At 40.4% G+C, this 26,515-nt stretch overlaps 1 protein-coding gene across 2 annotated transcripts; it reads right to left on the bottom strand.

Annotated features, from left to right (window-relative positions):
* Nucleotides 1–1,717: 1,717 nt before the first annotated feature.
* TGDS (TDP-glucose 4,6-dehydratase) lies at nucleotides 1,718–23,987 on the bottom strand. Of its 2 annotated transcripts, none has more exons than XM_062194028.1 (12): nucleotides 23,803–23,987; nucleotides 21,119–21,185; nucleotides 20,397–20,465; nucleotides 18,901–18,991; nucleotides 8,781–8,923; nucleotides 7,657–7,755; nucleotides 6,671–6,730; nucleotides 5,471–5,514; nucleotides 4,702–4,867; nucleotides 4,095–4,153; nucleotides 3,406–3,503; nucleotides 1,718–2,238 (listed from the first exon to the last, which is right to left on the bottom strand). In XM_062194028.1, the coding sequence occupies exons 1-12, from the start codon at nucleotides 23,886–23,888 to the stop codon at nucleotides 2,153–2,155; spliced, it is 1,068 nt and encodes a 355-aa protein (XP_062050012.1). In that variant the 5' UTR covers nucleotides 23,889–23,987; the 3' UTR covers nucleotides 1,718–2,152. The 2 variants fall into 2 exon arrangements, with proteins under 2 accessions (XP_062050012.1, XP_062050013.1); XM_062194029.1 differs by lacking the exon at nucleotides 23,803–23,987 and adding an exon at nucleotides 22,186–22,372.
* Nucleotides 23,988–26,515: the final 2,528 nt, after the last annotated feature.

Genomic DNA, 26,515 nt, shown 5'->3' with positions numbered 1-26,515 from the left:
GGACCACTTTCAAGTGTACAGTTTAGACACTAGATATATTTACAATGTTGTAACACTATTCCTATTATCCACATTCCAAACTTTTTAATCACCCCAAATAGAAATGCAACATGATAAACAATAACTCTGCCTTTGTTCCTGCCCCCAGCCTCTGGGAAGTCCTCTGGCTCTAGGAATTGGCCTACTCTAGGTAGCTCACGTAAGTGGAATCACATCCTATTTGCCCTTTGTGTCTCGCTTACTCACTGAGCAGAATATCCTCATGTCAGCCATGTTGTAGCATGTGCCAGAATCCCCCATAACAAGCGTTTGACCTACCGGTTGACACCAGTTAGGTCACCTGCATGCTAACGCCCACTGGAAGGTAACCATGGTGGAAGAGGCGCTGAATAATCCAGCAGAGAAAATGATTTAGTTGGTTAATGCTGGCCAGCCTTTATCACCACCTACCCCAGAACTATGCTGGACACCTGAAAGAAGTATGCATAACTGCAGAGTGAAACCTGCTCTTGGGGCTCACGGCATGTATTCTCACTATGATCAAACGAGCTACTGGCAACCTGTGGGCAAGAGACAAACCTGGGCCCCTACTCTAGCAATTATTCCTTGGTAGTAAGCTGATGTCACCGGGCCCTTTCCATCTTGAAGGGGCCAGCAGTTGATCTGCACAACAGACCTTTTTCCATATTGGTTGGCCTTTCTGCCTGCCTTGCCAGTGCCAGCAACACTATACTGCCCAGTGTTGCTTCCTCATTCTCATCTGTATAGGCATCTGCTTCCTGCAAGACCCAGCTGACACAACTGTCCTTCCTCTTACCCTCAGTCAGGACGTGGGTGTCCAGCACCAATCATATTTAAAAAGTGAATTACGACATTTTAATGGAGAGTTAAGAAGCCTCCATATTAAAATCCACACTCTTAATAAAGGGCCACCCAGCTTCCTTTCCCTTTCTCAACCCAAAATCCAATCAGTTACTTTTTCAAGTTTTTAAAAAATATTCTTTAGAGCAAAGAAGGATTACAAATACATAATTTATTTTTATTTTTTAGAAATTAGGGTTTTTAAAAAATATTTATTATTTGGAAGGCAGACTGACAAAGAGACACAGGGGCAAAGGAGAGGGGGAGTGAGACAAAATCAAGGGCGAGAGTGAGGGTGATATTTTCATTTCCTGGTTCACTCTCCAAATGCCCTCAATGGCCTGCGTTGGGCCAGGCTGAAGCCAGGAGCTAGGAACTCCATCTGGGTCTTCCAAGTACTTGGGCCATCAACTGCTGCCTTCCAGTCCCATTGGCAGGAAGTTGGATCAGAAGCAGAGAAGGGTCTGAATCCCAGGCACTCTGATAACAGATGCAGGCATCCCAAGCAGTGGCTTAACCCACTGAGCCATAACACCACCCTCCAAATTTTCCCTTTAATTTTTCTATACCAAAATAAAAATACATTACTAAAAAAAGGTCACATTCTACATTAAATACCTTACAATATTGACAATTTCATAAATAAAATCATTTTAAATGGCTACCACATGATAAAGTTTCTCTAATAGAGGTTACATATAGATCAACACCTAATTTTGAAAATATAAAAACTTTACAACCTTCTTCTAGAAAGCATTTATCTATTTTTTAGAATCATCAAAAGTTAAAAAGTGCTAGATATGCTTCCATTTTGTTCTGTTTTTAAAACAATTATAGCAGAACTTCAAGCTTGTTATTTAAAAAAAAAAAAAAAAAAGAGTAAATTAGGGTGTGAAACTCATTCTATATTGCCTACAAATGGAAACTTGATTCTCCAGGTCCTGGGAATGGTTGGGAAGCCCACTGAGTTCACGGCCATCTGCCCAGCACCATATCCTGTCTTTGTTCTCAGAACAGGAGACAACTACTTCTGGCCCATGCCTTGGGACAGTCTTTCTTTGTCTACTTCTTCTTAATTTCTAGGAGAAAAAAATTTCTGAAAGAATTTTGATAATGAAATCGTGTGCCAACACTGAAACTCTTCCAAAGACTAGAGCGTTTTGCACTAGACTTTTACACACAAAGTCATGAATCTAATTCCAGAGCAGAGAGGACACTTCATTTGGTCACCTGATTTGCTATCATTTGTCGAGGTAGGATAATTTTCTTCTTTATCTGGAAACTGTCCTGGTTATATAAATGGTGGTTGTACTGGAAAGGGTTCTAATGCCTTTTCCGCATTTTTCCAGTTATGAAAATTCTCTCTGTACCAGTCAACTAATAGAAAAACATAAAACACAAAAATTAAAAATTAAAAACTAAACATCAGTTAACTAACATTTCCTGAGTCCCTGCTAAGTACAAAAAGTCTTGTCCATCAGTTAATCAGCAGACGAGGGTAATTCAATGACACTTGCAATTTGATTTTGAACTTACAATGAAGTTAATCAGAAGATAGCTCCCCCTGAAAAACTTAGAATTCAAAATCAACCTTATTGCTTTTCTTCTTTGAACTTAAAATCCCCTTCAATGCTGAATTTGTTGGTTTCACTACTTAAGACATTCTGATTTTAAGGAATTAAAAGTAGCAGAGATAAGTCATTTGCATTGCTTTTAAGGTTATAGAAAAAAGTATAATATATATTCATATAAATATGATATTACTGCATCAGAGGCATAGCGACATGTGAATTTCTCTCCATTAACATAAAATTTTATGTTGCTATACTATCAATATATCACTTTTTTAGTTAAAAGAAACTTGATGGTTTTAGATTATCTTTAATTTTGCTTTTAAATATTTAGTACAAGTATTTATACTTCAAGCTCTGAATCAAGACTTTTTTTCCTGCATTTGGATAGATCTTTCCTCAGAAGTATATTTATAAATAAAGCTTTAACATATATATATATATATATATATATAAATGTGCAAATTTATATGCACTTACTTTAATAGATTTATTGGTGCACACTGAGTTTGTTGCCAATTAGTTTGTTTCAATACAAAATGACTTAACATGCTCAGAGACTGCAATTTTCTATATTTCAGTGATCTAAGATGCACTGATCTTAAGACAGACTGTAATTTTACATGCCACTAAGGAGGAAAGGTACAATGGGAATTACAAAAAATTAGGGATTACAAAACACCTATCTTTCAGAGGTGGGAAGAAAGTGAAAAGATGTGTACCTCAGAATCAATGAAATACGAATCTGACTAATGATAGTAAAATACAAGAAAACTGATCACAAGTTAGTCTATGAAAATCAAAATGTTTAGGAATCACAGTACTATTACTAGAAATATATTGAATGTAACAATCTGAAAACTGCAAATGAGCATCACAATATTCTACTGAATCCGTACAATGTTCTAAAAATAAATTTCTTTTCATTTAAGTTTCTCTGAATCTCCCTCTAAAAGATCAATTTATAACATACTTGTTTTCTTTATTCCTTCTTCCCAAGGCACTTTAGGTCTCCATCCTAAACCATGTATTTTTTCTGACTTCATTGGATATCTCATGTCATTGGTTGGTCTTGGAAAACAGAACAGATTTAAAATGACATTGAAGATAAGTATTTACAAACTTAAGTACTAAGAGATATAACTCATTGATCTTCACCATAATGCAATTTATTTTTTAAAAAATGATTCTCTCCCGGGTGACACGCTTATCACAAAAAATCTGCAAAATAAAATAAAAAATGTCATCTACAATCCCTGACACCTAACCCATTCTGTGCCTTATCCTGTTCTTACCTTCAGCCATAAGCTAGGTATGAGTGTAGTGGCTGGCACCCAGAAGTCCCTTCATAAATGTCTGATACATGAAGACATGAATACATACAGCCTTATTAGAACTCTTCAGTGTCAGGACCTGGGTCACATGCTTTTTGTACTTTATAATTAACCTCAGACTTGGAAAGGGTCACTAACTTTCTTTAAGTCACATAGCTAGTAAGCAATAGTGCTACACCTAATCCATAAGGCGTTCATAGTTAGGAAGACAATATGTTACCAAAAAATTCAAGAGATAAACTATTTTCAATTAAGTCTCTGTAATTTATAGTTTTATAAGTACTGAAGATTTCACAACCTTCCTCCAGTGTTTTAACTTGTTACTCACCTATCGTTAACATAATCAACCCAATTTTCCATTTCAGACTCTGAATTGGTCTCTTTGATCTGTCAAAATGGAAAAGGTTTTTAAGCCAAATTATAAAATGAGAGCAGAGAATAACCATGGTGTTTCAGAGCTGATTAAAAAGACAAGAGGAACAACTGCCTCAAAGCGGGGGAGACGGCGGAAATAAGCATCACTTTCCTCAGGCTTGCCATACTCTGTGACCTAAGTTCTATTCGAAGCTCAGAAAGAATACACGTTGCATAAACTTCAGGAGAAAATGAATATTCTCACCTTTTGGTTGCCTATTTGGGTCCCTCACCTAGCAAACCCTAACACAACCGATGTTTGCTAACACTGATGTGCATGCATAACCATAATTATTTTATACAGGAACAGCATTGTTCCTTGATTCTAGGACACACAATTTTATATTTCTGAAATTAAGGTCTGTCTTACAATTAAGATATATATAGTGAATGATGCAAAATAAGGGATACAACTTCAGAACTTCATTTTCTACTCATTTGCTTTTAAATTGAGTAAACTACAAACTCTTGATATGGACTAACTTAGTGACAATTCTGAAAGTATCACAAGACATACATACCAGTTGTATTAGTTCTTTGGCAAGCTGGACAACTGACATTTCAAAATTGGTTCCAATGTTATAAATTTCTCCTGGTTTTCCTTTTTTGAGGACAGTGAGAAATGCTTCTACTACATCAGTAGCATAAAGGAAATTCCTTGTTTGAAGCCCTGATCCATGAATGCAGCTAAAAAGATGAAACGAAGCAGAATCAAAGTGTGGGGAAAAAAAAAAAGAGTAAGCTCTCCCACATCACGGTACAGAAATGACCCATTCAACTCAAGAAAATCCAATTCCCAAAGCGTTCCAGGAATTGCTAACTGAAATCCAAATTCTCCTAACTCTGTATCTGATCACCAAGCCTCCTGAGGGTGTTCAGTAAGACATGGCAAATACACATGATCCCTGAGAAATAGCCACGCATTAATACACATGACCCCTGAGAAATAGCCACGCATTAATTGTATCCATGAGTTCATTACTATCAGATAAATCCTTTGAGAGAGTAAAATTATATAGATACACATTCTAATGCTGTAATTCCAATTTCTATGCTAGATCATTTGCGAACCGAAATTATCTTAGTAAGTAAATTATAATGACTTACATAGCATAATTAGTTTGAAAACTACGACAACGAATAAAGAAAAAATTCTTAAATCTGGTGGGACAGGTAATTCCATGGCCTCCAATTCTAAAATTTTTTCACTTTCAAGAAAAGACTGTCAACAAATACTACCAAAAGACACACCAGAAAAGCATCTAGGGATCAAGGTAAATAACAACATACCATTTCCTGTTGTGTTGAAGCAAAGATATAAATTTTGGAATAACCTAAAAGAATATTTAAACACCATTTCAGACTTGGCAAATTAACTCATTAAAATGAATCTGAACTCATCATATATTAAATTATTAATAAATATATATATGGCTAAATTTAAATTCCTTTCACCAAGAGTTTATAAAAAATCTAATACTTAATGAACTTAAACAACTCAGTTTGATATTTTGTAAAAATGGGTTACCCTAAGATAAAATAATAATGGAAAAATTCAGAAGCCCTCATGAACAATTTGTTCTCATGAAAAGCTCACCTTTGTGTGGATTTCATAAGGCCAGGAATCATACTTTAATATTGCTTTATATGTAACTACCTACTTACTAAAGTGCTTGTGCAGCTATCAAAAAATAAATGTCATTGTCCTTGAATCAAAGAAATTACTAAATTTATAATAACCCTGTGAAGGATACTCTGAAAATTAAGCAAAGTAGCTATTATTACCATTTACCCTTTTCCTTGGGCAAATAAATCAATATAACCAACTGGCAAGTGAGAAAACCAGGTTCCAAATGTGGGCAGAGTAGGCAACAGTTACCGAAAATTGCACTTAATGATACAAAACCAACTGTGCAGGCATTTTTAACCTTTTAATTACATTCCTTTATGCGCTACTTGTATTACTTTCTGGAAGACATTCAAGCCTACAGTAACAAAAATGAGTTGTATAATAGTTAGACAGCTGGGAGAAGTCAAACATGGTACCAGCTTCATGCATCATTATCTGACTGGCTTTTAACTTGCTGTCTCTGCTGACATATATTAGTCTGACCGCAAACTCAGAGTTTTAACTGCACTTGGCAGTGGTGGGAGGCCTCTATGGCGCTTTAGGGTCCTGGAAAACACAAGGCGCTTTCACATACATTGTCTCACTGGAGCCACCAAAATTTTCAGTATTTTCATTATCCCTTGTTTAAGGATAGTGATCATCAAAGGGCCTAAGGTCACACCAGTTGGTGTCCAGTTGAGACTTAAAGTGAAGACCTCAAACTCTAAGTCAGATGGGATTTGGACGTGGCCTTTACAACATCCATCATTATGGATAAATACAACAAATTATTTTAGAGAAAAACTCAAGAGAGATTATTTTAAATAAGGATATGTTATAGCCAATAAAAACATCATTATGCATTCAGAAGTAAAATTTACCTTCTCTGGATACTGATGTGGTCCATAAACATTACTGCTTCTTGTGATGACAGCTGGAAACTTAAAGAGCATCCAACATCAAGGTAATGGAAAGGTCTGGTATCATCATTTTAAAGATAACCAAGTTTTCAAATACAAGCGCCTCTGTCTAGACAATTCCACACATTTCAAGCACAGAGTGAAGAGATTTTTTTCTAATGTAAGGTTCCTAAAAGTACTGGAGAGGATGGCATTCAGGGATGGCAGAGACTCTGTAAGGAAGCTTCTCCTTGTCTGGACAAGGCGAGGATGAATGTAGGTGGAGGTGGGCTTGCGAGTCCGATAGCAGAGCACTAAGGACTCTGCCACTTGATTACTTCAGAGACCACCTCTAAAAGTCTCCATTTGGTTAGATACAAAACTTCAAAGTGTGCTGTCTACATCGTCTTAACTCTTAAAAATATAAAGAGCTTCCATGACAGGGGAAAGGACCAATGCTACAGGGACACAAAAGGCAAGAATATCATAAGGATTTCCATGGCTTGGCTTTCTGACCCAGTTCCTAATAACGTCCCCAGTCAGTGGGAAGCCAAAGCAGATCTGGACTGAAGACTAATATTGGGTAAGGCTGTCAGAGCCACCAAAGAGGCAAGTCAACCTCCCCTCGGTGAGGAGCCGAGGGACTGATCATGCAGACGGAAGCACGTGGCAGGAAAGGGAATCTGTCCGCCTCCATCTCATAGGATTCCAACAGAGTTTTCACTATAGCTGTAACCAGTTACTGAAATAGGAAAAATGTATATTCAATTTATGCTTTTAATTATGAACTCCATAAGTCAGGTAGGTCTTATTTTGTCCACACAATACAGTACATCAGTTGTTCAAATTCCTTCCTACATAACTTGTCTGAAGTTGTGCTTCTACTCTAAAAATGGATGCTGACTTGGGAATTATGATACCTAAGTCCAAAGGAAAATGCTTCAGGAGTGACTGAGACCACTTCTTACCTGGTACCGCTCCCAGTAAGACTGCACAAAACACTCAGCAGCTGCTTTGGATGACGCATACGGATTTGTAGGTTGTTTGGGTGATGATTCATCAAATTCCTGATTTAAAAAAAAATTTGAAAAGTATTATGCGTACTTTCTAAGTAGGAACATCAGAAAACTTGTTACAAATTTGAAATGTCAATCACTGCGTTTTAAAAGCCATCCCTTGAACCCTGCCTGGCATGTTTCTTCTGCAGTGCTCACAACAACCCAACAAGGCTAGCACAGGAGACAGCAAGTGCCAAGGCCTTGTGAGGGCTCCAAAGGAACCCCAAAAAGGGACTGTGAGGGAAAACAGATGGGAGATGAGACCAGAGGGCTGTGGGGAGGGCAGGACCTGTCAAACCTTGAAGATACAGAGAGGGCTTGAGCAGCGTAATGCCATGATTCTGGCTACTGTGTCAGATCTGGTAGATGGTAACAAGGGTGCAGGAAGGAAGTCATTTATCTGATAAAAATTACAAAGAGAGATGACAATGGTTGCTTCTCAAAAGCAAGACCAGGGATTGAGAAGAAACAGTTGGGGTCTCCACTTCTCACGGTTAAGTCTTTCTGAACAATGTGATTTTTTCAGCATGTTTGTGCTTTAGTAAAATAAAAATTTATTTAAAAATAAAATAAATAAAACAAAATGAGGTCATTGAAATACTGACTATGAAAAATGGAGACTGGAGAATACAGTCATATTCTTGTGGACCAAGTATAATGTCTACAATTTCAGTTTCTACAATAATTGCACACTCTCGCCTCGACATTCCAGTGTGTTTTCCTTACTAGAAGAGAAAGGTGAGCAGATGGTAGGGACACTGCCATCTGACTCACTTGTGCATTCATCCATGGGAATAACATTCATCATGTTTGTTAAGACAAAAAGGTAGGAGAGCTGCTGCTCTCTTGCCAAACAGTCCAGTGATGTTTAACCTGTGTAACACTAGGCTGTCATTTCCCATTTGGGGCAGCATCATTTGGTTTGAACAGAAGAGACAATGGAATAACATTTTGGAGAGTGCCAGTGTAGGTAAGAAGACAGATCTGTTTCATGGTTCATGGTAAGAGGTGACACATACATTTTCTATGCTTACCTTGTCAAGGCTACCTCCATACACTTCATCTGTGCTGACATAAATAAATTTTTCCACTCCGGCTTCATGAGCAGCACTGACTAGAACGTGAGTCCCATAAACATTAACATATGTAAACTCAAAAGCACGGACAAATGAAAGATCTACAAAGGAAGAGAAACAAAGCTAGAATGATTCCACCTAAGGGACAAAACAAATAACAAAGGAGGGACTCAGGTACAAGGAAAGTGCTATTCATTTCCTTTATTGCAATAATTTCAAAAATAACATATTTATCATTTCTTTAAATCTAAATCACATAATGTACGTAAATTCCTAGAGCCTTCAAAATTATCAGTGCTAAATGTACAGCAAATACTTTCTTATTCTGAAAAGAAGAAAATAAGATAAGATACACCTGAATTTAAAATGTTGTTAAATTTTTAAAAAGTTTGAAATTACTAGGTTCTGATATTAGAGGGCTAGGCTTTTCAGATCAATAAGTGCTGGATAAATCATTTAAAAATAAATTTACTTTGAAATAACCTTTCTAGCCAGGAAAGGGCAGGGGGGTAGGAGCCTTTCTTAATTTTCTTAACTTGAAAATTCTGACTATGTAAAAATTCTTTCATGGTTAAACACAAATGAAAACAATGTTAAATTACAAAGTAAAAAGACATACAACAAACTGGGAAAAATATTTTCACTATCAGGGATAATTTTATCAATTAATCTCTTCAATCTACAAATAACTTCTAAAAAATATTAAGAATAGGCCAGCACCGCGGCTCAGTAGGCTAATCCTCTGCCTTGGGGTGCCGGCACACCGGGTTCTAGTCCCGGTTGGGGCACCAATCCTGTCCCGGTTGCCCCTCTTCCAGGCCAGCTCTCTGCTGTGGCCAGGGAGTGCAGTAGAGGATGGCCCAAGTGCTTGGGCCCTGCACCCCATGGGAGACCAAGATAAGCACCTGGCTCCTGCCATCGGAACAGCGCGGTGCGCCAGCCACAGCACGCCTACCGCGGCGGCCATTGGAGGGTGAACCAACGGCAAAAGGAAGACCTTTCTCTCTGTCTCCCTCTACTGTCCACTCTGCCTGTCAAAAAAAAAAAAATTAAGAATAACCCTCCAAAAAAAGAAAACAGTAGGATACATAAATCATTTAGAGAGAGAAATACAAACAGTCCCTAAGCTAATGATGTTCAATGTCACTTATAGAAGGAAAATCCAAATTAAAAATTCAGAGATAGCATTTCTTGCTTATCACACTGGCAAAAATTCAAAAACTTAACAATATGGGAGCCGGCTTTGTAGTGCAGTAGCTTACGCTATTGCAGGCATCCCAGATGAGTGCCAGTTCCAACACCAGCCATTCCACCTCCAATCCAGCTCCCTGCTAATGTGCCGGGAAAGCAGCAGCAGATTTCCCAAGTACTTGAGCCCCTGCCACCCGTGTGGGAGACACAGATAGAGTTCCTGTCTCCTGACTTCAGCCTGGCCCAGCTAGAGCTGTTGCAGCCATTTGGGGAGTGCACCAAAAGATGGAAGCTCTCTCTCTTTCCGCTCTGCCTTTCACATACATACACACATACAAACATAAATCTTAAAAAAATATATAAAATGTGTATTATAGGCTACCACTTGTCCAAGAAGGGCAGTAGGATTGTTGATACTGTTTGTTTTAAAGAAGGATAGATCACAAAATTAAAGCATAGAAAGTTATCTACAGGACAATGCAGCGAATACAGTAGAAAGAATAGGATTCAAAATTAGATTTCTCTAAATAAACCTTATTTGGTAGATTTCATCTTGGAACTGTATACATATCTCATATAATTGAAAAACAGAACTAAATCAAAAAGAAAAAAGCAGCAGTTGCTATAAATCAGAAGCAAAATCAGACAAATGGCTCTAACTACATATTTATTTGGTTATATAACTAAACAAGGAATTATTTCAAGTTACTTTAAAGCAAAATAATTTGACCACATACCTAGTAGGAAACTACTAAAGGACAAACGCCTCATGCAAAACTTTCTGTTTTTAAATTTTTATTTACTTAATAAGCAAAGAGACAGAAAGAAAGAGACAGAGCTGCCATCTGCTGGTTCACTCCCCAAATGCCTGTGAACCAAGAACTTAACCCTTATCTCCTCATGGGTGGCAGGGACCCAAAGACTTGAACCATCACCTGCTGTGTCAGGGTGCACATTAGCAAGAAGGTGGAACTGGGAGTAGGATTCAAACCCAGGTACCCAGATATGGAATGCAGGCATCAGAAACACCAGGACAGCAGGGGCCAGCGTTGTGGCACACAGGTTAAAGTGGCTTGCAATGCCAGTATTGCATAGGGGCGCTGGTTCAAGTCCCAGCTGCTCCACTTCCGATCTAGTTCCCTGCTAATGGCCTGGGAAAGCAGTGGAAGATATCCCAAGTGTGCCCCTGTTCCCATGTGGGAGACCTGAAAGAAGCTCCTGGCTTCAGCTTGGCCCAGCCCTGGCCATTGCAGCCATCTGAGGAGTGAACAAGCAGATGGAAGAGCTCTCTCTGTCTCTCCCTCTCTCTGTAACTCTGACTTTCAAATAAATCTTTAAAGAAAAAAAGAAAGAAAGAAACACCAGGCCAAATATCACTCTTATGATTCTTAAAAGGATTTTTGGCTATCATATTGTTAGAGATAATGTTGGTACTGTTGTACTGTTTTGTATGTTAAGGAATAAAGTAAATGAGTAATGATAATGTTGCCGTCAAGAACTCATAAAGAAGATACAGAAGTAAGATCAATGAGGTTAAATAAAAACTCTGAACTTCAATTAGACATCCTAGTATGAACTCAGGATATATTTACTCTTAAACAAACAGACCAATAAATAAATATCCCCTATTTCTATCAACTGAAAAAGCCTAGAAGAAATATCCAACCAGTAGCAATGACCATTGTTAGTGTCCAGATTGTGACCTCTAAATACCATTTCCTATTCAAAAGAATTAGGGATCCTTAGGCAAAGGGTTGATTTAGATCTTGGGAAGGGCCGGCGCCGTGGCTTAACAGGCTAATCCTCCGCCTTGTGGCACCGGCACACCGGGTTCTAGTCCTGGTTGGGGCGCCGGATTCTGTCCCAGTTGCCCCTCTTCCAGGCCAGCTCTCTGCTATGGCCCGGGAGTGCAGTGGAGGATGGCCCAAGTCCTTGGGCCCTGCACCTGCATGGGAGACCAGGAGAAGCACCTGGCTCCTGGCTTCGGATCAGCGAGATGCGCCGGCCGCAGCGGCCATTGGAGGGTGAACCAACGGCAAAAAGCAAGACCTTTCTCTCTCTCTCTCTCTCTCTCTCTCTCTCTCTCTCACTATCCACTCCGCCTGTCAAAAAAAAAAAAAAAAAAAAGATCTTGGGAAGAAACACTGAAGATGAGTCTGGAGCATCCTGTGTCTTACTGTGCACAGAATTAAATCCAAACATATCAACAAGCTAAAATCAGAGGGTAAACATCAGACTACTAATGTGATGTCAACGGGGACACAGAAAGCAACAAGAAGCTCTTAATGGCTAAAGGTGGGCCAATTTGAATATAAAAAAGAAAAGTAACTGTTATTGATTAAAACAATAAAATCTAATGTGTTAAAGAATCTATGAATTAACAATAATACCCCCCAAAAGCAAAGAAAATGAAGATGCTGTGAAACTAATTCATTGCAATAGAATCTAGTAAATAAATAAAATGAATCAAGAATTAAACATAGGGGCCAGCACTGTGGCACAGCAGGTTAAAGCCCCAGCCTGCAGCGCTGACATCCCATATGGGCGCTGGTTTGTGTCTTGGCTGCTCCTCTTCCGATCCAGCTCCTTGCTATGGACTGGGAAAGCATGAGAAGATGGTCCAAGTCCTTGGGCCCCTGCATGTGTGTGGGAGATCCAGAAGCAGCGACTGGCTCCTAGCTTCAGATCAGCTCAGCTCTGGCCGTTGTGGTCACTGGAGAGTGAACCAGTAGAACAGAAGACCTCTCTGGCTCTACCTCTCTGTAACTCTGTCTTTAAGATAAATAAAATAATTCTTTAAAAAAATTAAACCTAGCTTTTTTGTAGACATAAATGGAAAATAAATAAACAATATAATTAGAATATTGCAAATCCCTAATAACCATAAATACTAGCTACATAAAGTAATAATGTCTAGTAGGATTGGAAAACAAAACCAGATAGAATTCTAGATTAAAAACAGATGTGGGAATGAATAAACAGAGTTAAAGTGTTTGACACAGGAGGAGGGCAAAGGTTTTAAAGGACTTTACACTTTGGTAAGCTAATGACACAAGTGCAATTTGTAGGGTAACCATTTAAAGAATACAGACAAGTTATGTAAGTTCCAAATTAGTAGAAGAAAAAGAGAATAAGAAAAATTGCTCATGTGAGTCTTCGATAAAGCAAGCAACAATTTAAAAATAAAAAAAGAATTGAACCAAAAATACAAGGAAGAATTTTTTAAAAAGTTTAAAAAGCAAGCAAGAGAACAGAACAGGTAAGAATAGCACACGATGAAATGGTAGAAATAAAACCAAATCTCTCAACAAGCTCAAGAGTGAAGGCAAATACCAAGGACGGTTGGAACAGATTTAAAAAAAACAAAATGCAAGCGCATGTGGCTTCTAAGACATGCAGCTAAACCACAAAGCGAGATGAAGACTGGAACTAAAAGGATGAAAACAGACGTATCATAAGAATACTAATCAAAAGGCAAGTGATAGAGCTACATTAACGTCAAATTGGACTTCAAGACAGTATACATCACCAAGGAAGAAGATTTTATGAATAAGAGGTTCAATCCACCAGAAATAAACAGGAGTTTTTAAAAATATGATTAACCAACTTAACCTAATGCAAGTATAAGGAACAGTGAACTCAAGGTTTTCATAGTAATGTTCCTTTCAATACATATAACATTTTATTGAAAGTGACCATATACTGTACCAAAAAGCAAACTGTAGCACAAATGACTGGAATGACACAGTATTTTTTCTAGCCACATACAATTAAGCTAGAAATCAATAACAGAAAATTCACACATGTGAAAATTAAGATGTACGTGTCTGTGTAATCCACAGATTAAAGAAGAAATCAGAATCCTAAAAACAAAAGATAATGAAAATAGCATAAGAAAATTTGTAAAGTCCAGGTAAAGCAGTACTTAGAAGTAAATTCACAGCCTAAACATATACATTACAGAAAACCTTAAAATTAGTAGGCTAGATATATCACAAAGAGTTAGAAAAACAAATTCAAACAAAGTAGAAATATTAGTAGAGGTAACAGCAGAAATTTATTACATAGAAAACAAACATAACTAGAAAAGATTAACAATATCAAAGATAATTTTTTTGAGTAAGATGTAGGTGGGCTTGCTTTGTTGGTATCAAGAATTATAAAGTAACAGTAATAAGACAAAGTGATACCTGCATAAGGAGAGACAAAAGCCAATAGAACAGAGTAGAGCCCAAAAAATAGAGCTAAACACACTGGACACATGATTTATGATGAAGTGGCAATAGGGAAAGGTCAAATCTTTACACTCAACAATGTTGAGTCAAACTGATAGTGATATGGAGAAAAAATCAAATTGCAAAAGGTAAAACAATAATTTTCAAGAAAAGAATATGAAAATATTTCCATGATTTTGGAAGTAGGAAAAGAAATCTTACAGAGTGTATCAAGACTACCCATAAAAGAAAAGATTGATGGGGCTAGTGTTGGTCCGTAGCAATTAAAGCTGCAGCTTGTAGTGTTGGCATTCCATAAGGGTACCAGTTCAGGTCTCAGCTGCTCTACTTCCAATGCAACTCCCTGCTAATAGCCTGGAAAAGCAGAGGAAAATGGCCTAAGTGCCTGGGTCTCTGCACCCATGTGGGAGACCAGGATGAAGCTCCTGGCTCCTGGCTTTGGCCTAACCCAGCCCATGCAGTTTGTAGTCATCTGAGGAATGAACCAGCAGAAGGAAGATCTCTCTCTCTCTCTCCCTCTCTCTGTAGCTCGGATTTTCAAATAAATAAATATGGACTACATTGAAATAAAGAACATTCACCAATCACAAGACACCATTAAGAAAGTAGAAAGGCAAACTGCAAACTGAAAGAAGATAATCGCAAAAGGCTTCAATCAATGCTAAAAGACTCACAAAGATCTGCAAGGAAAAAATTGACACCCAATAGAAAATGGTCAAGAAACTTAAACAGGAACTTTTTAGAGAGCATGTACCAATAAGAAAAGGAGGAAGATAATCCAATAAAAAAATGCAAAGGTTTTCAACCTCAGCAGTAATAGCGGGAAAAAAAACACATAAGATTGGCCACGAGTGTTGGCAAGTATCTCATAAAGCACTGGTTGGAGTGCTCACGTGCTTCATCATTGAAAACATAAAAGAATTTATTCTACCAGATGTGAATTAACTGCTTATCCATATACAGTGTAATCAGCATAGAAAAATAGATAAATAAAAAGAACAGAGAAACATGAATCAGAGTGTTTGACACATGACAAAGCCAGTGAACTTTTCAATAAATAGTATAGGAATATTTGGTATTCAAATGGAGAAAATGGAATTAGCCCCCTAACTCATACACATATAAAAGTAAATTTCAGGGGCCAGCGCTGTGGCACAGTGGGTAAAGCCACTGCCTGCAGTGCCAGCATCCCACATGGGCGCTGCTTCTAGTCCCAGCTGCTCCACTTCCGATCCAGCTCTCTGCTATGGCCTGAGAGAGCAGAAGAGGATGGCCCAAGTTCTTGGGCCCCTGCACCCATGTGGGAGACCTGGAAGAAGCTCCTGGTTCCTGGCTTCGGATCAGCACAGTTCCTGACATTGCAGCCAATTAGGGAGTGAACCAGCAAATGGAAGATCTGTCTGTCTGTATCTGTGTGTGTGTGTGTGTGTGTAACTCTGACTTCCAAATAAATAAATAAATAAATCTTTTAAAATATGTCAGATGGGTTACTAATCTAAAAGCAAAAAGCAAGATTATAAATCTTTTAGAAGTCAATACAGGAGAAAGTACCTTCATGACTTTGGGATAGGAAAGAACTTCTTAAAACTAAAAAGCCAAGACACTCTGGCAAAAAAAAAAAAAAAAAGAGGACCTAAATGAAAGATCTCTGCGAGTGAGATCCCAGTAGAAAGAATGGGCCATCAAAGAAGGAGGTACCTTTCTCTGAAGGGAGGAGAGAACTTCCACTTTGACTATGACCTTGTCTAAATAAGATCGAAGTTGGCGAACTCAAAAGGCTTCCATAGCCTTGCAACTCATGACTAGAGCCTAGGGAGATTACTGATGCCATAAACAAGAGTGTCAATTTGTTAAGTCAACAACAGGAGTCACTGGGTACTTACTCCTCATGTGGGATCTCCATCTCTAATGTGTTGTTCAATGTGAATTAATGCTATAACTAGTACTGAAACAGTATTTTACACTCTGTGTTTCTGTGTGGGTGCAAACTGATGAAATCTTTACTTAATATTTACTAAATCGATCTTCTGTATATAAAGATAATTGAAAATGAGAGAGGGAGCTGGAGATGGGAGGGAAGTTATGGGGGGGGAAAAAGCCATTGTAATCCATAAACTGTACTTTGGAAATTTATATTTACTAAATAAAAGTTAAAAAAAAAAACACTAAAAAGTGTTTACTGTAAAGAAAAAGACATACACAAATTCAGCTACACTAAAACTAAGAACATCAGGTCAGGAGTTGTGGTGCAGCAGGTCAAGTCACTGCCTGAGATGTCCACATTCCAAATGGGAGTAGTAGTTCAAGTCCCAGCTACTCTGTTTTCGATCCAGTTCCCTGCTAATGTGCCTAGGCCCCAGATGATGACTCAAGTAATTGAGTTCCCGCCACCCATGTGAGAGACCCAGATGGAGTTCCTGGCTCTGCTTTCAGCCTGGCCTAGCCACAGCTATTCACTTAGGAGTGAACCAGCAGATAGAAGATATCTCTCTCTCTCTCTCTCTCTCTCTCTCTCCCTCCCTCCCTCCCTCCCTCCCTGTCTCTCTCCTTGCTTTTCAGATAATTTTTTTAAATAAAAAGAAATAAAAGAAATCCATTTATCAAAACATACTACCAAAAAGGTGAGAAGATAAGTCAGTGTGAAAAGACATTTGTGATACACATAATAAAGAGCTCGTGTCCACAATGTATAAAAACTACAATTTCATGGGGGCCGGGGCTGTGGCATAGTAGCTTGAGCCTCTGCCTATGGCGTCGGCAACCCATATGGGCACCAGTTTGAGTGTCAGCTTCCAATCCAACTTCCTGCTTTGGATCGGCCCAGCTCAGCTGTTGTAGCCATTTAGGAAGTAAACTAGCAGATGGAAAACTTCTCTCTCTATCTCTCCCTCTCTATGTAACTCTGCCTCTCTAGATAGATAGATAAATAGATAGACAGACAGACAGACAGATAAAAACTGGGGCCGAAGTTGTGTCATGGCGGGCTAAGCCTTCGCCTTCAGTGCCGGCATCCCATATGGGTGCCGGTTCAAGACCCAGTGGTTCCACTTCCAATCCAGCTCTCTACTATGGCCTGGGAAAGCAGTAGAAAATGGCCCAAATCCTTGGGCCACTGCACCCACTGCACCCACCTGGGAGACCCGAAAGAAGCTCCTGGCTCCTGGCTTCAGATAGGCACAGCTCTGCCATTGTGGCTACTTGGAGAGTGAACCAGCAGATGGAAGACCTCTCCCTCTCCCTCCCTCCCTCCCTCCCTCCCTCTCTCTCTCTCTCTCTCTCCCTCCCTCCCTCTCTCTGTATCTCTCTCTCTGCCTCTGCCTCTCTGTAACTCTGCCTTTCAAATAAATAAATAAATCTTTAAAAAAAAACTATTACTCATTTTTCTCACTGAAACTTCTCTTTTCAAGAGAAAAAAGTAAACCAATTTAAAAATGGGCAAAATATTTCAACAGCATTTCACAAAAGAAGGAATTCAATTTACTAAAAACACATTAAAAGTATCCAATCTTGTTAATAATCAAGGAAAATACAAATGACAGGCACAATGAGAGATTACTACATGGTGCTGAGATTGGCAAAAATGGAAAAATCAGACAAAACTGAGATCTAGAGTTACAGGAAGTCATACACTCCTGGAGAAGTACAAACTGATATAATTACTTTGGGAAGCAGTCTGCCATTATCTCAATGTTGAAGTATGCAGAGCTTATAACCCTAGTTATACACTCAAGAGTACTGTGTACCGATGTGTGCAATAACGCATGAGTAACAATGTTCAGGATAGTACTGTTCAAAATTGTCCAAAAGTATAAAGAACTCAAATGTTCATCAAAAGTAAAATACATAAGTAAACTGTGGTGCACCCTTAGACTGGAATACTGTATGGCACTGAAAATGAACAAACTACATACACTCAACCACATGGATGAATATACATGAGTTCTGAAAAATCAAGACCAAAAAAACCTGATGTGTAATTTTATATATACATGTCAATAAAATTTAAAACCAGTCACAACCAATACATTGTTCAGGAATAAATATATAAACAGGAAAACTGAGAAGCAAAGAAACTGCAACCTTAAACAAGGCCCTAAGTCGTGGTAGCATGACTACTAAAGAGGATTCTGTGACATTCGGTCTGTTTAGGTGATGGCTACACGTGTACTCGCATCACCACTTCTTATTTAACCATGCTTCTAAATTCTTCTCAATACATATGTCACAAAAATATTAGACTCATTATTAGAAAATATCTCAGATGTATAAGATGGTATAAATAAAAATACAATGTTTACCTATGTACCCTACTACCCAACTTAAGAAAAACAATAGAAAATACCCAATGGAAAGCTCATCTCCCCATTCCTCTCCTTCAGAAGTAATCACTAACTTGAATCTGTTTAAATTCAAGGCATTATGATAGCATTCAAAGACGTATTTCCACCTACATTAACAAAAATAATGTAAAAGTGCCAGGTATATTAATGACATGGTGACCACGGGCCTGACTTTCTGGTTCACCAAGGTATATCTTCTTTCAAGGATCTGTACTAAGTATCTACTCATTCAGCCCCATTACTGGACTTTAGATTTAGGCTAGGTAGCCACTGGGGGAAAATCTACCACTTATAACATAAAACAATGCTTACCTACATGTGTTTGTGCAGCAAAATGTAGTACTATATCTATTTTCTCTGTTTCAAAAAGTCGTCTCACAAAGTGAGAATCACATATGTCACCCTGTAGGAAAAAGCAAACATGAAAACGCTAAGTGTCACTGAGTGATCTCATTCACAAAAATCATTTTTACTACAGCGTCTCTCTCTTCCCACCTCCCAGTTTAATAGCAAATATTTTCAAAGTTTTAATCAAGTCAGGAACATAAAGTAATGGTGTGTTTCTCCAGCATCTTAGGATGTAAAAGACTCAATTCAAAATATTTTCCCAAGTACATGTGAAACAGTATTTTACTGAGTACCAATTACTACTAAGTATTGTGCTAGTTTTTTCATAACATTCTTGCCAACTTACAAGCAGAATATTAATAGGGAAAGTTTTAATGCTTTAGAAAAATCCTTAAATCCTTAAATTACTTAAAATATATTTAAAGTAAATTTAACAACTGAAATGACATTTTGAAACTGTATTGGGGGCCGGCGCTGTGGTGTAAGGGGTATAGCTGCCGCCTGCAATGCCAGCATACCATATGGGCGCCGGTTCGAGACCTGGCTGCTCCACTTACAATCCAGCTCTCTGCTATGGCCTGGGAAAGCAGCAGAAGATGGCCCAAGTGCTTGGGCCCCTGCACCCACGTGGGAGACCCAGAAGAAGCTCCTGGCTCCTGGCTTCAGATGGACCCAGCTCTGGCTGTTGCGGCCAACTGGGGAGTGAACCAGCAGATGGAAGACCTCTCTCTCTCCCCCTCTCTGCCTCTCCTTCTCTGTCTGTGAAACTCTGACTTTCAAATAAATGAATAAATCTTTAAAAAAAAAAAGGGAAACTGTATTTTCCACAACTAAGTAAAATATTCGTACTTTTGATGTTTATAAGCATTTAATTGCTTTTCAAATACACCTTCTCAACAATCCTTTAGTAATGAACATATTTATACAGAAAGAATTATGAAATGGTTGCTTAATATGTTCTTTTAAATTTTATGGATACAAAGAGAGTTGTAGTGGTGGGTACCGTGGCACAGTGAGCTGAGTCACTATGCTTGGTACTGGCATTCCAAATCAGAGTGCCAGATGGAGTCTGCTGGCCCACTTCTGACCCAGCTCCCTGCTGTGCCTGGAAAAGCAGTGGAAGATGGCCCAAGTGCTTCTGCTGCTACCCCTGTGGGAGACCCGGATGGAGTTCCTGGTTCCTGGCTTCAGCCTGGTTCAGCCCTGGATATTGCAGCCATCCAGGTAGTTTCTCTCTCTCTCTCAGACCAGAAGATTTCTCTCTCTCTCTCACTCTCCCTCTCTTTCTCTCTCTCTCTGGCTTTCAAATAAGTAAATAAATCTTTAAAAATAAAATTACCTGATCTTTCAAAAGGTCTTTGGTAAATATGCCTTCCAAGGCCATATTACACAAGTTTATAAAGGAGAAAGATCTTATAAACTCTGCATGACGAAAGAGATGCTGTATATTAATTCCATACCTGTATAAATTTGTAGTTTTGCTTGTTGGAAATGGTTTCAAGATTCTTCAAGCTTGCACAGTAATCCAGCTTAAGAGAGTATGGGAGTAGGGAGGTGGGACAACACAAAAAGTGATAACATTAGCTCTTCCCATAAAATACTAATTTATTTTAAAGATCATAGATGTTAATAATTATATAGAACACATCATTTCTTAAAAATTTTAAGATCCTGACATCTTAAAAGCCAAAAACAAGTAACTTTGTTTCTTTGTCAGAATATGCACAAATAAGCCTTTTATAAACCTCTACTCTAAAAAAAAAAAATACCTGCCCAATTTTCCCTCTAGCCACTAGAGACTAAAAAGGTTTTTTTTTTACAGAAAAGGAATTAGTTTGAAAACAAATGCAACATTACAAAATAAAGTAGCCCAAGACAAAAAAATGTGAGTTATCCCACTATATTAACTACTGAATTCAGAAAGGGTGAAGGTTTTCTTTTGGTAAAAATATAACATTTACAACATTTAAAACTATTACTTATAGAGTAGTATAATAAATGAAAGCTTCAGAAGAGTTTATATAAGATCAAATGCAGCATGAGCACATGGTTATCCAAACCTCTGCGTCACTAAAATCACTAAGTAAAAACGAAAATATAAACAGGATTCCAGTAGTTTTAAATATTTTAACAGAATCAAAATACAATTTCAATGCATGAAGTTCATTTTTGTAAAACTCACCTTATCTAGATTTATTATCATATAATTTGGATAATCTTCTACTAAAGAGACAATCACATGTGATGCACTACAAAGAAAAGAAAATAATGTTGGTGGAAAATGTCAATCTTCCTAAATTCTACAGTGTTTTCCTAAATTATCAAATACTTGGAAATCATTCAAAGATAACTCTAAATTTTTGAAAGATATCAGAAACAATATAACTACACTATACACACACACACACATACTCTTCACCAAATTTCGCAATAGTATTTATAAGCAAAGTCTTTTGCTCCCTTTAGTCTATGTAGAATAGAGAATGTACTGTTCTGGATACAAGGAGAAATATTTGTTTAACCAAATGATGCTGTTCACGCATGCCTCTCATGTGAGAGTCAAGCAGGATGGTAAGTACAATGGGTACCAGTCCACACAACCATACTGAAACTATGTGCCTTTTCAGGAATTGCAGATGTAATTAAGCAAAAATTAGATGAGTATGAACATAGTCACTTATCTATGCTTATAAAGTAATTTCTACAATTGCTTTCTCTTGGTAGGAGAATTTGGTTGTATGAACCAGAATCCTGGGAGGAGGGGAAGGGGAGACAGAATCCAACGACTGAACCTAGGTTTCCCAGGTCAATACGGTGGAAACCATCCTAAGTTATTTAGCCCTAGTGGTTCCTGGATTTTGAGTAGCCTTACCAGGAAGTAAAAAGAGAGGCCTCTCTCCGTGAGATCATTCACCATAGTTTACAGACGTAAAACAATGGGCCCCAGGAACAGGGAGAAACCTTGACCAAATTATGAATGCAGTTTGTACTTGGAAGCCCTTTCACATCATTTTCTGGGACATACCCTGGCTGGACCACAGCTCTCACACAAGCACTACCTCTTCATGTCCATGTTCCACTCCTCATTAAGTGAAACTTGCCTGCCTGGTACCCTTGGCCAAGTGACTGTCAGATTACAAGGGGTGATTTCATGTGCTAATGAGCAATACACAAGAACCTCCAATTCACTCTTCTTCCACTATACATGGAGTTTCCTGAGGGCAGGAGGGTTTCCTGTTTGTTACTCACTCATACAGTCATTCCATTCAGCAATTACTGAGGACCTTCATAAAATGGGCCAGCCATTCTTCCACTCCTGGGTACACACCAGTCTCTGCCTTCTAGGGAGTTTACAATCTAGAGTGGGAACACGGGTAGTAAGCAAGCAAACACAAATCCGCCATAGAATTTCAGGTGGGGCTCAGTGTGTTAGTTGGGAGGGGGCTATTTTAAAGAGTGGTCAGGGCCGGTGCCGCGGCTCAACAGGCTAATCCTCCGCCTTGCGGCGCCGGCACACCAGGTTCTAGTCCCAGTCGGGGCACCGATCCTGTCCCGGTTGCCCCTCTTCCAGGCCAGCTCTCTGCTGTGGCCAGGGAGTGCAGTGGAGGATGGTCCAAGTCCTTGGGCCCTGCACCCCATGGGAGACCAGGATAAGTACCTGGCTCCTGCCATCGGATCAGCGCGGTGCGCCGGCCGCAGCCGCAGCGCGCCTACCGCGGCGGCCATTGGAGGGTGAACCAACGGCAAAAGGAAGACCTTTCTCTCTGTCTCTCTCTCTCACTGTCCACTCTGCCTGTCAAAAAAAATAAATAAAAAAATTTTTAAAAAATTAAAAAAAATTAAAGAGTGGTCAGGTAAGGCCTCTGGAGACGGTGATATGTAAGTAAAAACATGAATTGAGGGGCGAAAACTGACCCACAGTAAAGGCGAAGCAAAGGCTAGGGCCTCCGGACAAGAGCAAGAACTAGCCTAGCCAAAAAAAAAAGACCTTTCTCTCTGTCTCTCTCTCTCTCTCTCACTGTCCACTCTGCCTGTCAAAAAAACAAAAACAAAAACAAAAACAAAACAAAACAAAAAAACTAGCCTAGCATGTGCCAAGAACTCCAAGAGGTTACGGGCGGCAGGTATGGAAAACCAAGGGATCTGAGTGGGAAAGCAGGGCGTGAGCGCTTGAGTCTTCCCATCAGGGAAGCGTCGGGGCTTTCTTCTACCTCGGACGGAGGCCAAATGGAGTAAAACTTCACCCAGCAACTAGATCTGATTCCGTTCAGAAACACTGCCTCTGTGTGCGGAAGACGAGGGTGCAAGCAGGATGGTCAAGCAGGAGGCTACGGCCGTGATCCAGGTGAGGAAGAGGAAGAGAGGCTGAGAAGTCCCCTTAGTGGCAACTTTGGAAGTGGACAGAGTTCGTGCTGACCGAATGAGTGCGAGAGAAACAGACATCGCAAGTCTAGCACAGGTCCGAGCACCCAGACAGAGGACTCGCTATCAAGCCTGCTTGATAGATAATACAAGCCCCACCTCACTGCCCAAATCGTCCTCGGGGATGGTAGGGGGCTCCGGGCTGGGAAGCTTATGTCTGGCGTGCGCACTCAGAGAAGTGCCAGGTGGCAAGGCTCTGGGGCCAACCAGAATGGGACCGTGGCACAGCACTCCTGCGTGGGGAGGGAGGCGTTTACAAGAGCACCCGTCATCGCAGGCCAGGGAGAGGAGAGAGGGGAGGAGGATCCCTCCCCCATGACAGGACCCCATGTCAGACCCCTCCCCCGCAAAAGCTGGACCCAAACTGCCAGTGGCAAGCAGAGCTGCAGGAAAAGGTCGGGAGTTCCAGGGGGCCACTGCTCGGCCAGCGGCGCCGTTACCTACATGAAACCAGCACCCCCGGTCACCAGGACCCGTTTCGCAAAGCTGCAGGGCAGACCCAAAGGTTCCACCCGGCCCGCCGCCGACATCTCCCAGCTCGGCAGAGCTCAGCACCGTAAAGCGCTGCGTCCACCACGGAAAGGGAAGGTCCACCACGACTTTTTGCGACGGGCCTCACTCTCCCGACGCGTCAACGGGGAAGTCACAGGCGGCTTCCGGAGAAGCGATCCCCGCCCACGGATGGGCTAGGCGGGGCCACTGCGCAGGCGCAGCTCTGCTCCCTGACTGTCCGGGCCCGGGGAGAGCAGTGTGGGGTCACTGGGGCAGTGAATCTGGAAGGTTTTCCCGGCAAGTGGTAGCTCTATGAATAAGGCGCTGATAGCTAGAAGGCTAGAGTTGTGAATGAGCGCCTTCTTGTACTTGGGGCAGTTCTCTTTTTGCAGAGTATGGAGATGGGAGGTTACCCTTGCAAAATGAGCTTTCATAATGTGCTGTAGGTCTGTCAGCTCAGGCTGCTGGCAGTCACGACTTTTTCCTAGAGCCCACCTAGTATAGCCTGTCCTGTGACTCTCCCCATTGCTCACGGTGCCCTAGCCTCCCACCCCTTGCTCCACCGTCAGGTGGCCAAGCACACTAATTCCCCACCAGAGTCTGAATCTGCCTTGCCCTGACTTCTTCAGTTCTCGACTTGAATGTCCTCCTACTAGAGGCTCGTTCCTTCACAACCACAAGTAAAATAGAAAGCTCTACCCAGCCCGGCCAGACCATGTTAGCCTTCTTCATTTTTACGCATATCACTTCTCAACTATACCTTGATGTAATTGCTCCCACAGCCCCATGAAGTCTTCATTTTGTTTCCTTCTGTAACCCCAAGTCCCCAAGACCAGGCCTGGCATAGTATACACCAAACAATAAGTATTGTAGAATAGAAGAACAAAATATCTTTTTTTTTTTCCACATGTGTGTTTCAGTAAAACCTCGAAAGAATTAGAATGACGTTGGCCGGCGCGCCGGTGCCGCGGTTCACTAGGCTAATCCTCCGCCTTGCGGCGCCGGCACACCGGGTTCTAGTCCCAGTCGGGGCGCCGGATTCTATCCCGGTTGCCCCTCTTCCAGGCCAGCTCTCTGCTATGGCCCAGGAAGGCAGTGGAGGATGGCCCAAGTCCTCGGGCCCTGCACCCCATGGGAGTCCAGGAGAAGCACCTGGCTCCTGCCTTCGGGTCAGCGCGATGCACCAGCCGCAGCGGCCATTGGGGGGTTAACCAACAGCAAAAGAAGACCTCTCTCTCTCTCTCTCTCACTGTCCACTCTGCCTGTCAAAAAAAAAAAAAAAGAATTAGAATGACGTCTATATGGACAGGTCATCTGTTACAACCCTTCTTGGTGGCAAAGTGGTCATATGTATGAAATCTTAAATATACATACATACTGTATGACCCACGAATTCCACGATGTATAATGTAGATAATTATTTGTCGCTAAATTGCTACTTGCTAATGAAAAACAATCTAAATGTGTATTATATTTTCTAAATTTTAAAACATAATAGACCTTTAAAAAGACTGTACCAACATGAAATGAGGACCAAAATAGATTGTGGTGTGTCCTTACTCTTTTTCCTGACCAGACTCCCAGCCTTTGACATGTCCCCAAGTTGACCCATGATTCCCAGGCAGGCCACAGGATGGGCACCTGATTCATCTTAGGGCTTTTGAAAGCCATTTATTGAGATTTTAAATTAGACCAAGGTTCTAGTATGGTCAGTTGCCCTTCTTGAAGTCTGAGGTCCTACAAATTTGACTATTGTTAGTGACAATATTCTTGCAAATGAACCAGGGAACTAAAAAGCATCTCTTCAAGAGAGGAAAATTAACATGACACAATGGATTGAGCCTCTGTCTGCAATGCCGGCATCCCCTTAAGTGATGATTCAAGGTTCAGATGCTCCACTTCCAACCCGGCCATTGAGGCCATTTGGGGAGTGAACCAGTATGTCCCTTTTTCTCTCTCTGTCTCTCCTCTCTTTCTCTCCCTGTTAACTCTGCCTTTCAAGTAAAATAAAAAAGAGAGAAACAAAAATAATCAAGGAGAGGGGTGGAAGCCAGATGTTGAGCGTGGTGGTTAAGCTGGCCATTTAGCCTATAGGTTAACCTAGTGGTTAAAGTTGAGCATTGAGCCCAGTGGATAAAATATTGGAGTGCTTAGGTTTGACATCTGATCTGGGATTCCTGATTCCAGCTTCCCACTAATGCAGGCTATGGGGTGGGCGGTAGTGGCTCAAGGTATTGGCTTCTTGCTACCCATATGGGAAACCTAGATTGAGTTCCCACCTTGGGAAGTGAACTTGTGGATGGAAACTCTGTTTCTCTCTTCTCTGTGGAAGGAAGGGAGAGAGGCAAGGAAGGAGAGAGGAGAGGTTCTCATGGAGTTCCAGGCCTGTGTTCAGGTTTTCCTTCAGGACCAATTTTTTTTTTTTTTTTGACAGGCAGAGTGGATAGTGAGAGAGAGAGAGAGAGAGAGAGAGAGAGAGAAAGGTCTTCCTTTTTGCCGTTGGTTCACCCTCCAATGGCCGCTGCGGCCGGCGCATCTCGCTGATCCGAAGCCAGGAGCCAGGAGCCAGGTGGTTCTCCTGGTCTCCCATGCGGTGCAGGACCCAAGGACTTGGGCCATCCTCCTCTGCACTCCCTGGTCACAGCAGAGAGCTGGCCTGGAAGAG

Source organism: Lepus europaeus, chromosome 6 (genome assembly GCF_033115175.1).
Source record: "Lepus europaeus isolate LE1 chromosome 6, mLepTim1.pri, whole genome shotgun sequence".
NCBI lineage: Eukaryota > Metazoa > Chordata > Mammalia > Lagomorpha > Leporidae > Lepus > Lepus europaeus.
This window is presented reverse-complemented; position numbering and strand designations above follow the sequence as displayed.

Coding starts and splice junctions, on each gene's coding strand:
- TGDS (XM_062194028.1), bottom strand. CDS start 23,888: ATGTCGGCGGCGGGCCGGGTGGAACCTTTGGGTCTGCCCTGCAGCTTT. Junction 6,731..7,656: donor CTTACTGGGAGCGGTACCAG/GTAAGAAGTGGT, acceptor ATGCTCTTTAAG/TTTCCAGCTGTCATCACAAG. Junction 5,515..6,670: donor CACATCAGTATCCAGAGAAG/GTAAATTTTACT, acceptor ATATTCTTTTAG/GTTATTCCAAAATTTATATC.